Here is a 12,082-nt window from a genome sequence, read left to right on the forward strand (position 1 = left end):
CTGAGTGACAGTGTGAGGGAGCTGGATTAACATCAGTAGAGATACAGTCAGTAACACAGGGCGCTGGGGGAGAGGGGTTACTGAGTGACAGTGTGAGGGAGCTGGATTAACATCAGTAGAGATACAGTCAGTAACACAGGGCGCTGGGGGAGAGAGGTTACTGAGTGACAGTGTGAGGGAGCTGGATTAACATCAGTAGAGATACAGTCAGTAACACAGGGCGCTGGGGGAGAGGGGTTACTGAGTGACAGTGTGAGGGAGCTGGATTAACATCAGCAGAGATACAGTCAGTAACACAGGGCGCTGGGGAGAGGAGGGGTTACTGAGTGACAGTGTGAGGGAGCTGGATTAACATCAGTAGAGATACAGTCAGTAACACAGGGCGCTGGGGGAGAGGGGTTACTGAGTGACAGTGTGAGGGAGCTGGATTAACATCAGTAGAGATACAGTCAGTAACACAGGGCGCTGGGGGAGAGGGGTTACTGAGTGACAGTGTGAGGGAGCTGGATTATCAGTAGCGAGACAGTCGAATGCATGCAGTCACAGAACATCCATCAGTGCACAACTAACACGAGCGAAGTGAGGAGCGTATAATTCAACATTTATTTACAAAAACAGTTCACAAATATACAAAAATTAAGAGATTCCGGCAGCAGGCCGGGAAGGGAAAAGAGGGTCAGGGAGGGGAGGTCCGTCCGGTCCACGCGAGCGTTTCACCCTCCTCCCCGCCAGACCCAGGCCGCCTCCGATGGTCCACGGCGGGGCAGGGGGTCAGCCCCAGGGAGGACAGAGTCGGACACACCTCCGCGGTCGGACTCTCCAGCCTGCCGTCAGTCCGCGGACTGCAGCGATCCCTGGGGCTGCAGGGACGTGAGTCGCCAGACCGATCATGCAAGAGATTCATCGGTGGAAGGAAGGAATGAAGGGAAGAAAAAAATAGAAATCGCTGATCCTTGGGCTTTGTTGAGAAGATTTCCACGCTCGGGTCCGTTCCGTCTTCAGTGGTTTTCCACACCGCCCCCCCCCCCCCTCCACCGCCCCCTAGGTGCAGTGTTCCCGACATAAAAACTGGGACACGAGGCTGGAATGGGGGGGGGTTTTTAAAGCATTATACTCACACGCGAGGGAGGGGAAGGGAAGTGGGGTGAAGGGGGAGAGACGGAGGGAGAGGAGCGCCGCTTTCCATCAGTCACTGTCGGCGTCGTCACTGATCAGCCCTTTGAGGTTGGACCAGGCGGTCAGCTTTTTCGGCACCTCGTCCTCAGAGTCGGAGCCCAGTGTTCGCTTGTAGCTGTCCCTGCGAGGAGGGTCCGTGTTCCAGTCCGAGCCACGGTGGCGGCGAGGGCGACCTGGCACACATCACGGCAATTACTAAATATACTCTCCACCCGCCACACCGCCGCCGACTCTCCCCGAGGTACGGGTCCTCTTGGGCACTGACTCTCCCCGGGGTACAGGTCCCCGCGGGCGCCGATTTTCCCGGGAGACGGGTCCCCATGGGCGCCGACTCTCCCCGGGGTACGGGTCCTCCTGGGCACTGACTCTCCCTGGGGTACGGGTCCCCACGGGCACCGACTCTCCCTGGGGTACGGGTCCCCACGGGCTCCGACACACCCCGGGGTACGGGTCCCCACGGGCACTGACTCTCCGGGTCCCTGCGGGCACCGACTCTCCCTGGGGTACGGGTCCTCCTGGGCACTGACTCTCCCTGGGGTACGGGTCCCCACGGGCACCGACTCTCCCCGGGGTACAGGTCCCCGCGGGCGCCGATTTTCCCGGGAGACGGGTCCCCATGGGCGCCGACTCTCCCCGGGGTACGGGTCCTCCTGGGCACTGACTCTCCCTGGGGTACGGGTCCCCACGGGCACCGACTCTCCCTGGGGTACGGGTCCCCACGGGCTCCGACACTCCCCGGGGTACGGGTCCCCACGGGCACTGACTCTCCGGGTCCCTGCGGGCACCGACTCTCCCTGGGGTACGGGTCCTCCTGGGCACTGACTCTCCCTGGGGTACGGGTCCCCACGGGCACCGACTCTCCCTGGGGTACGGGTCCCCACGGGCTCCGACACTCCCCGGGGTACGGGTCCCCACAGGCACTGACTCTCCGGGTCCCTGCGGGCACCAACTCTCCCTGGGGTACGGGTCCCCGCAGGCTCCGACTCTCCCCGGGGTACGGGTCCCCGCGGGCACTGACTCTCCCTGGGGTACAGGTCACCACGGGCACTGACTCTCCGGGTCCCCGCGGGCACCGACTCTCCCCGGGGTACGGGTCCCCACGGGCACTGACTCTCCGGGTCTCCGCGGGCACCGACTATCCCCGGGGTACGGGTCCCCAAGGGCACCGACTCTCCGCAGGGTAAGGGTCCCCACGGGCACTGACTCTCCCCGGGGTACGGGTCCCCACGGGCTCCGACTCTCCCTGGGGTACGGTTCCCCGCGGGCGCCGACTCTCCCTGGGGTAAGCCTGACATCGGTAGTGGGGAAAATGCTAGAGTCCATTATAAAGGATGTAATAGCAGAGCACTTGGAAAAAAGTGACCGGATCGGACAAAGTCAACATGGATTTACAAAAGGTAAATCGTGCTTGACTAATCTACTGGAATTTTTTGAGGATGTAACTGGTAGAATAGATAAGGGAGAACCAGTGGTATTTGGATTTTCAAAAGGCTTTCGATAAGGTCCCGCATAAGAGATTAGCATGTAAAATTAAGGCACATGGGATTGGGGGCAAGGTATTGACTTGGATAGAGAACTGGTTGGCAGACGGAAAGCAAAGAGTTGGAATAAACGGCTCTTTTTCCGAGTGGCAGGCAGTGACTAGTGGGGTACCGCAGGGATCAGTCCTAGGACCCCAGCTATTCACAATATATATTAATGATCTGGACGAGGGAACTAGATGTAATATCTCCAAGTTTGCAGACGACACAAAGCTGGGTGGGCGTGTGTGCTGTGAGGAGGATGCCGAGAAACTCCAGGATGATTCGGACAGGTTGGGTGATTGGGCAGAAGCATGGCAGATGCAATATAACGTGGATAAATGCGAGGTTATCCACTTTGGTGTCAAAAACAGGAAGGCAGATTATTATCTGAATGGCAATAGATTGGGAGAAGGGGAAGTGCAATGAGACCTGGGTGTTCTTGTGCACCAGTCGCTGAAAGTAAGCATGCAGGTGCAGCAGGCGGTTAAGAAGGCAAATGGTATGGTATCAAGGGATATGGGGAGAAGGCAGGGACAGGGTACTGAATTTGGATGATCAGCCATGATCTCATTGAATGGCGGAGCAGGCTCGAGGGGCCGAATGGCCTACTCCTGCTCCTATCTTCTATGTTTCTATGGTACGGGTCCCCCGCGGGCGTCGACTCTCCCCAGGGTATGGGTCCCCACGGGCGCCGATTCTCCCCGGGGTACGGGTCCCCGCGGGCGCCGACTCTCCCTGGGGTACGGGTCCCCACGGGCACGACTCTCCCTGGGGTACGGGTCCCCACAGGCACCGACTCTCCCCGGGGTACGGGTCCCCACAGGCCCCGACTCTCCCCGGGGTACGGGTACCGACTCTCCCCAGGGTACGGGTACCGACTCTCCCCGGGGTACGGGTACCGACTCTCCCCGGGGTACGGGTCCCCACGGGCCCCAACTCTCCCCGGGGTACGGGTACCGACTCTCCCCGGGGTACGGGTCCCCACAGGCCCCAACTCTCCCCAGGGTACGGGTACCGACTCTCCCCGGGGTATGGGTCCCCACGGGCCCCAACTCTCCCCGGGGTACGGGTACCGACTCTCCCCGGGGTACGGGTCCCCACGGGCCCCAACTCTCCCCGGGTTGTGGGACCCCACGGGTACCGACCCTCCCCGGGGTACGAGTCCCCACGGTACGATAGTGGCACTGTTGACTAAATAGGATGTTCAATTAATCTATAAGAGACCCAGACATGAGGTGAAGAAACACCCAGCAGTTGGAGAGCTGTAGGAACCATACCATCAAACACCAGCCGACAGAGGCAGTGATTCAGGATGTGTTGACAGGGCAGGAAATGAATACAGAAGATCAGAAGCCGTACCTTCGGTGTGAATAATGTTACTGACATCCAGCGAAGCTAACTCGGCCTGCTCCTCCCGCTTAATCCGCACCACCTTACACTTCTCCAGAGACGGGTTACCTAGAGGGGGGGGGGGCGGGGGGGAAAGAGAGAGAGGGAGAGGGAGAGAGAGAGTGAGAGAGAGGGACGGAGAGAGAGAGAGAGAGAGAGAGCGAGAGAGAGGGACAGAGAGAGAGACAGAGAGAGAGAGAGAGAGGGACAGAGAGAGAGAGAGAGAGGGACAGAGAGAGAGAGAGAGGTGACAGAGAGAGAGAGAGAGGGACAGAGAGAGAGAGAGAGAGAGGGACAGAGAGAGAGAGAGAGAGGGACAGAGAGAGGGAGGGGGGACAGAGAGAGAGAGAGGGGGACAGAGAGAGAGAGAGAGGGGGAGAGAGAGAGAGAGGGGGACAGAGAGAGAGGGGGACAGAGAGAGAGAGAGGGGGACAGAGAGAGAGAGAGGGGGACAGAGAGAGAGAGAGGGGGACAGAGAGAGAGAGAGGGGGACAGAGAGAGAGAGAGGGGGACAGAGAGAGAGAGAGGGGGACAGAGAGAGAGAGAGAGGGGGGACAGAGAGAGAGAGAGAGAGAGAGAGGGACAGAGAGAGAGAGAGAGAGAGGGACAGAGAGAGAGAGAGAGAGGGACAGAGAGAGAGAGATAGAGAGGGACAGAGAGAGAGAGAGAGAGAGGGACAGAGAGAGAGAGCGGGACAGAGAGAGAGGGACAGAGAGAGAGGGACAGAGAGAGAGAGGGGGACAGAGAGAGAGAGGGACAGAGAGAGAGAGGGACAGAAAGAGAGGGACAGAAAGAGAGGGACAGAGAGAGAGGGACAGAGAGAGAGGGACAGAAAGAGAGGGACAGAAAGAGAGGGACAGAGAGAGAGGGACAGAGAGAGAGGGACAGAGAGAGAGGGACAGAGAGAGAGAGAGGGACAGAGAGAGAGGGGCAGAGAGAGAGAGAGGGACAGAGAGAGAGAGGGACAGAGAGAGAGAGGGACAGAGAGAGGGGCAGAGAGAGAGAGGGGCAGAGAGAGAGAGGGACAGAGAGAGAGAGGGACAGAGAGAGAGAGGGACAGAGAGAGAGAGGGACAGAGAGAGGGACAGAGAGAGAGAGGGACAGAGAGAGAGAGGGACAGAGAGAGAGAGGGGGGGGAGAGAGGTGGGGGGGGAGAGAGGTGGGGAGCAAGGGGAGGGAGAGAGAGAATGCGTCACAGAATCATATTAGATTACAGCACGAAAGGAGGCCATTTCGGCCCATCGTGTCCGCACCGGCCAACAGAGAGCGATCCAGCCTAATCCCACGTCCCAGCTCTTGGTCCGTAGCCCTGCAGGTTAGAGCATCCCAAGTGCACATCCAAGTACTTTTCAAATGTGGTTAGGGTTCCTGCCTCTACCACCCTTTCAGGCAGTGAGTTCCAGACCCCCACCACCCTCTGGGTGAAGAAATTTCCCCTCAAGTCCCCTCTAAACTTTCCCCCAATTACTTTAAATCTATGCCCCCTGGTTATTGACCCCTCTGCTAGGGGGAATAGGTCCTTCCTGTCCACTTTATCTAGGCCCCTCATAATTTTATACACCTCAATAAGCCTCCCCTCAGCCTCCTCTGTTCCAAAGAAAACAACCCCAGCCTATCCAATCTTTTCTCATAGCTAAAATTCCCCAGCCCAGGCAACATCCTCGTAAATCTCCTCTGCACCCTCTCTAGTGCAATCACATCTTTCCTGTAATGTGGTGAGCAGAACTGCGCGCAGTGTTCTAGCTGCGGCCTAACTACAGGAAACTTTGTATTATCCGGAGGTTAACTGTCCGGAATGCTGGAGCCAACGGCAAAAATCAGGAACCGTTTCGTTAGGTTTTTTTTTCTTTTCGTTGCTTTTTTCTCAACAGTCAAGCTCTGCAAGGTCTCGCTGAAGCTGTTGCTGAGCTACAGAGACGCTTGCAAGGTACGGCCGACTGTTTAGAAGCTGTTGCTAAGCAACAGGGTTTGTTGCCAGATACGGAGCTCAAAATCTCCGTATGTTTCAACGTTAGCGCTGGTTTGTCCGGCAGTTTTGATGGGACGGCAACAGCTCGGTCCCGTCGGTGCCGGATAGCACAAAGTTTCCTGTAGTGTTTTATACAGTTGAAGCATAACTCCCACTGCTCTTGTATTCTATGCCTCGGCTAATAAAGGCAAGTATTCCGTATGCCTTCTTAACCACCTTATCTACCTGGCCTGCTACCTTCAGGGATCTGTGGACAGGCACAAGTCTAGATCATTGATGTATACCACAAAAAGCAAGGGACCTAGTACTGAGCTCTGCGGAACCCCACTGTTAACAGCCTTCCAGTCACAGAAACACCCGTCGACCATTACCCTGTTTCCTGCCTCTGAGCCAGTTTTGGATCCAACTTGTCACTTTCCCTTGGTTCCCATGGGATCCATGTAGACTATATCAAACGCGCTACCCGCATCGACCCTCCGCGTTATCTCCTCAAAAAATTCAATCCAGTTAGTCAGACGCGACCTTCCCTTAACAAATCCACGCTGCCTGTCCCTGATTAATCCGTGCCTTCCTAAAATGACAAATAATACCGTCCCTCTGAATTTTTTTCCAATAATTTGCCCACCACTGATGTTTAGGCCGGCTGGCCTGTATCTACTCGGTCGAGCATAAGAGATTAGCGTGTAAAGTTAAGGCACATGGGATTGGGGGCAAGGTACTGACTTGGGTAGAGAACTGGTTGGCAGACAGGAAGCAAAGAGTTGGAATAAACGGCTCTTTTTCCGAGTGGCAGGCAGTGACTAGTGGGGTACCGCAGGGATCGGTGCTAGGACCCCAGCTATTCACAATATATATTAATGATCTAGACGAGGGAACTAGATGTAATATCTCCAAGTTTGCAGACGACACAAAGCTGGGTGGGCGTGTGTGCTGTGAGGAGGATGCCGAGAAACTCCAGGATGATTTGGACAGGTTGGGTGATTGGGCAGATGCATGGCAGATGCGGTATAATGTGGATAAATGCGAGGTTATCCACTTTGGTGGCAAAAACAGGAAGTCAGATTATTATCTGCACGGCAATAGATTGGAAGAAGGGGAAGTGCAACAAGACCTGGGTGTCCTTGTGCACCAGTCGCTGAAGGTAAGCATGCAGGTGCAGCAGGCGGTTAAGAAGGCAAATGGTATGTTGGCCTTCGTAGCGAGAGGGTTTGAGTACAGGAACAAGGATGTCTTGCTGCAGTTGTACAGGGCCTTGGTGAGACCACATCTTGAGTATTGTGTGCAGTTTTGGTCGCCTTATCTGAGGAAGGATGTTCTTGCCATGGAGGGAGTGCAGCGAAGATTCACCAGACCGATACCTGGGATGGCAGGAATGACGTATGAGGAGAGATTGAGTCGATTAGGCTTATACTCGCTGGAGTTTAGAAGAATGAGAGGGGATCTCATTGAAACTTATAAAATTCTAACAGGACTAGACAGACTAGATGCAGGAAGGATGTTCCCGATGGCCGGGGAGTCCAGAACCAGGGGTCACAGTCTAAGGATAAGGGGTAAGCCATTTAGGACAGAGATGAGGAGGAATTTCTTCACCCAGAGAGTGGTGAACCTGTGGAATTTTCTACCACAGAAGGCAGTGGAGGCCAATTCATTAAATATATTCAAGGAGTTAGATATATTTCTTAAGGCTAAAGGGATCAAGGGATATGGGGAGAAAGCAGGGACAGGGTACTGAATTTGGATGATCAGCCATGATCTCATTGAATGTCAGAGCAGGCTCGAGGGGCCGAATGGCCTACTCCTGCTCCTATCTTCTATGTTTCTATGTCCCTTTCCCCCTTCTTAAACAACGGTACCACGTTAGCAGTCCTCGCCTGTAGCCAGAGAGGATTAGAAAATGATGGTCAGAGCCTCCGCTATTTCCTCCCTTGCTTCTAACAGCCTGGGACAACATTTCATCCGGGCCTGGCGATTTATCTACTTTCAAAGATGCTAAACCCCTTAACATTTCCCCTCTCACTATGTTTATCTCATCGAATATTTCACACTCCTCCTGTTGAACTACAATGTCTGCATCGTCCCTCTCTTTTGCGCAGACGCAAAGTATTCATTAAGAACCTTACGCATGTCTTGTCTTCCGCCTCCACATACAGGCTACCTTTTTGGTCTCTAATAGGCCCTACTCTTTCTTTGGTTATCCTCTTGTTCTTAATGTATTCATAAAACATCTTTGGGTTTTCCTCAATTTTACTTGCCAATGTTTTTTCATGCCCTCTCTTTGCTTTCCTAATTTCCTTTTTAATTTCACCCCTGCACTTTCTATACTCCTCTAGGCTTCGGTAGTATTGAGCTCTTGGTATCTGACATAAGCTTCCCCGGTATGCTGCTTGCCAGCCTGCGGGCAGACCAGGGCGGCCGGTTTTATACCTTGCCTCTCCCAGCGTTTGGGCCGAGCTGGCCCACCACTGGGGCGTGGGGCGGGTCTGGCCAATTTGTCACAGACACATTGTGGAGGCCAGGCACAATTCTTTCTTAGACCCACACAACACACGGGCGCCGACTCTCCCTGGGGTACGGGTCCCCGCGGACGCCGACACTCCCCGGGGTACAGGTCCCCGCGGGCACAGACTCTCCCCGGGGTACTGGTCCCCACGGGCACCGACTCTCCCCGGGGTACGGGTCCTCACGGGCACCAACACTCCCCGGGGTACGGGTCCCTGCGGGCGCCGACTCTCCCCGGGGTACGGGTCCCCACGGGCACCGACTCTCCCTGGGGTACGGGTCCCCGCGGACGTCGACACTCCCCGGGGTACAGGTCCCCGCGGGCACAGACTCTCCCCGGGGTATGGGTCCCCAGGGGCACCGACTCTCCCCGGGGTACGGGTCCCCACGGGTACTGACTCTCCCCGAGGTACGGGTCCCCATGGGCACTGACTCTCCCCGGGGTGCGGGTCCCCACGGGGACTGACTCTCCCCGAGGTACGGGTCCCCATGGGCACTGACTCTCCCCGGGGTACGGGTCCCCACAGACACCGACTCTCCCCGGGGTACGGGTCCCCACGGGCGCCGATTCTCCCTGGGTTACGGGTCCCCGCGGGCGCTGACTCTCCCCGGGGTACGGGTCCCCGCAGGCTCCGACTCTCCCCGGGGTACGGGTCCCCACGGGCGCCGATTCTCCCTGGGTTACGGGTCCCCGCGGGCACCGACTCTCCCCGGGGTACGGGTCCCTGCAGGCTCCGACTCTCCACGGGGTACAGGTCCTCACAGGCACCGACTCTCCCCAGGGTACGGGTCCCCGCGGGCGCTGACTCTCCCCGGGGTACGGGTCCCTGCAGGCTCCGACTCTCCCCGGGGTACGGGTCCCCACGGGCGCCGATTCTCCCTGGGTTACGGGTCCCCGCGGGCGCTGACTCTCCCCGGGGTACGGGTCCCTGCAGGCTCCGAATCTCCACGGGGTACAGGTCCTCACAGGTGCCGACTCTCCCCAGGGTACGGGTCATGGCGGGCGCTGACTCTCCCCGGGGTACGGGACCCCACAGATAGTTTTAAGGGGTATGTATGCAGTTACCTTGAATCCCCAGGTCCTCCAGTTCTTGTCGTAGGACCCTGATCTTAGCCTTGTTGGAGCGGCAGTTCTCGAAAAGCTTCTTATAGTTACGACGCACCCCGCACGTGATGATGCAACGCTTCAGCCGCTTAATCGATGGGTGCTCCTCTTTCCCCGCATCCCTCTCATTCGAGGGAGACTTCTTCTGCAAAGTGATCGTCCAGAGGTCAGGTTAGGGAGGAAACCCGTGCTGTACCTGCCCTGGGAGTGTTTGATGGGGACAGTGTAGAGGTAGCTTTACTCTGTATCTAACCCGTGCTGTAACTGCCCTGGGAGTGTTTGATGGGACAGTGTAGAGGGAGCTTTACTCTGTATCTAACCCGTGCTGTACCTGCCCTGGGAGTGTTTGATGGGACAGTGTAGAGGGAGCTTTACTCTGTATCTAACCCATGCTGTACCTGCCCTGGGAGTGTTTGATGGGACAGTGTGGAGGGAGCTTTACTCTGTATCTAACCCGTGCTGTACCTGCCCTGGGAGTGCTTGATGGGGACAGTGTAGAGGGAGCTTTACTCTATATCTAACCCGTGCTGTACCTGCCCTGGGAGTATTTGATGGGACAGTGTAGAGGGAGCTTTACTCTGTATCTAACCCGTGCTGTACCTGCCCTGGGAGTGTTTGATGGGACAGTGTGGAGGGAGCTTTACTCTGTATCTAACCCGTGCTGTACCTGCCCTGGGAGTATTTGATGGGACAGTGCAGATGGAGCTTTACTCTGTATCTAACCCATGCTGTACCTGCCCTGGGAGTATTTGATTGGACAGTGTAGAGGGAGCTTTACTCTGTATCTAACCCGTGCTGCAGCTGCCCTGGGAGTGTTTGATGGGGACAGTGTAGAGGGAGCTTTACTCTGTATCTAACCCGTGCTGTACCTGCCCTGGGAGTGTTTGATGGGACAGTGTAGAGGGAGCTTTACTCTGTATCTAACCCGTGCTGTACCTGCCCTGGGAGTGTGTGATGGGACAGTGTAGAGGGAGCTTTACTCTGTATCTAACCCGTGCTGTACCTGCCCTGGGAGTGTTTGATGGGACAGTGTAGAGGGAGCTTTACTCTGTATCTAACCCGTGCTGTACCTGCCCTGGGAGTGTTTGATGGGACAGTGTAGAGGGAGCTTTACTCTGTATCTAACCCGTGCTGTACCTGCCCTGGGAGTGTTTGATGGGACAGTGTAGAGGGAGCTTCACTCTGTATCTAACCCGTGCTGTACCTGCCCTGGGAGTGTTTGATGGGACAGTGTAGAGGGAGATTTACTCTGTATCTAACCCTGTGCTGTACCTGCCCTGGGAGTGTTTGATGGGACAGTGTAGAGGGAGCTTTACTCTGTATCTAACCCATGCTGTACCTGCCCTGGGAGTGTTTGATGGGACAGTGTAGAGGGAGCTTTACTCTGTATCTAACCCGTGCTGTACCTGCCCTGGGAGTGTTTGATGGGACAGTGTAGAGGGAGCTTTACTCTGTATCTAACCCTGTGCTGTACCTGCCCTGGGAGTGTTTGATGGGACAGTGTAGAGGGAGCTTTACTCTGTATCTAACCCGTGCTGTACCTGCCCTGGGAGAGTTTGATGGGACAGTGTAGAGGGCGCTTTACTCTGTATCTAACCCGTGCTGTACCTGCCCTGGGAGTGTTTGATGGGACAGTGTAGAGGGAGCTTTACTCTGTATCTAACCCGTGCTGTACCTGCCCTGGGAGTGTTTGATGGGACAGTGTAGAGGGAGCTTTACTCTGTATCTAACCTGTGCTGTACCTGCCCTGGGAGTGTTTGATGGGACAGTGTAGAGGGAGCTTTACTCTGTATCGAACCCGTGCTGTACCTGCCCCGGGAGTGTTTGATGGGACAGTGTAGAGGGAGCTTTACTCTGTATCTAACCCGTGCTGTACCTGCCCTGGGATTGTTTGATGGGACAGTGTAGAGGGAGCTTTACTCTGTATCTAACCCGTGCTGTACCTGCCCTGGGAGTGTTTGATGGGACAGTGTAGAGGGAGCTTTACTCTGTATCTAACCCATGCTGTACCTGCCCTGGGAGTGTTTGATGGGACAGTGTGGAGGGAGCTTTACTCTGTATCTAACCCGTGCTGTACCTGCCCTGGGAGTATTTGATGGGACAGTGTAGATGGAGCTTTACTCTGTATCTAACCCATGCTGTAGCTGCCCTGGGAGTGTTTGATGGGGACAGTGTAGAGGGAGCTTTACTCTGTATCTAACCCGTGCTGTACCTGCCCTGGGAGTATTTGATTGGACAGTGTAGAGTGAGCTTTACTCTGTATCTTACCCCGTGCTGTACCTGCCCTGGGAGTATTTGATTGGACACTGTAGAGGGAGCTTTACTCTGTATCTAACCCGTGCTGTACCTGCCCTGGGAGTGTTTGATGGGGACAGTGTAGAGGGAGCTTTACTCTGTATCTAACCCATGCTGTACCTGCCC

The 12,082-nt window shown here is 55.9% G+C and overlaps 1 protein-coding gene across 1 annotated transcript in view; it reads right to left on the reverse strand.

The window, feature by feature from the left end:
• Positions 1 to 584: 584 nt before the first annotated feature.
• Positions 585 to 12,082, reverse strand: part of LOC147094644 (uncharacterized) — a 60,926-nt gene continuing 49,428 nt past the window's right edge. Inside the window, exons 5-7 of the mRNA XM_085974465.1 lie at positions 9,623 to 9,806; positions 4,059 to 4,157; positions 585 to 1,349 (exon numbers count right to left, since the gene is read on the reverse strand). Of these exons, the coding sequence (XP_085830591.1) occupies positions 1,186 to 1,349; positions 4,059 to 4,157; positions 9,623 to 9,806 (447 nt within the window). The 3' untranslated portion in view covers positions 585 to 1,185. The remainder of the gene's footprint in view (positions 1,350 to 4,058; positions 4,158 to 9,622; positions 9,807 to 12,082) is intronic.

The sequence above is a fragment of the Somniosus microcephalus genome, unplaced genomic scaffold (genome assembly GCF_052327205.1).
Source record: "Somniosus microcephalus isolate GS21.2 unplaced genomic scaffold, FLI_Smic_1.0 unresolved_chr1, whole genome shotgun sequence".
NCBI lineage: Eukaryota > Metazoa > Chordata > Chondrichthyes > Squaliformes > Somniosidae > Somniosus > Somniosus microcephalus.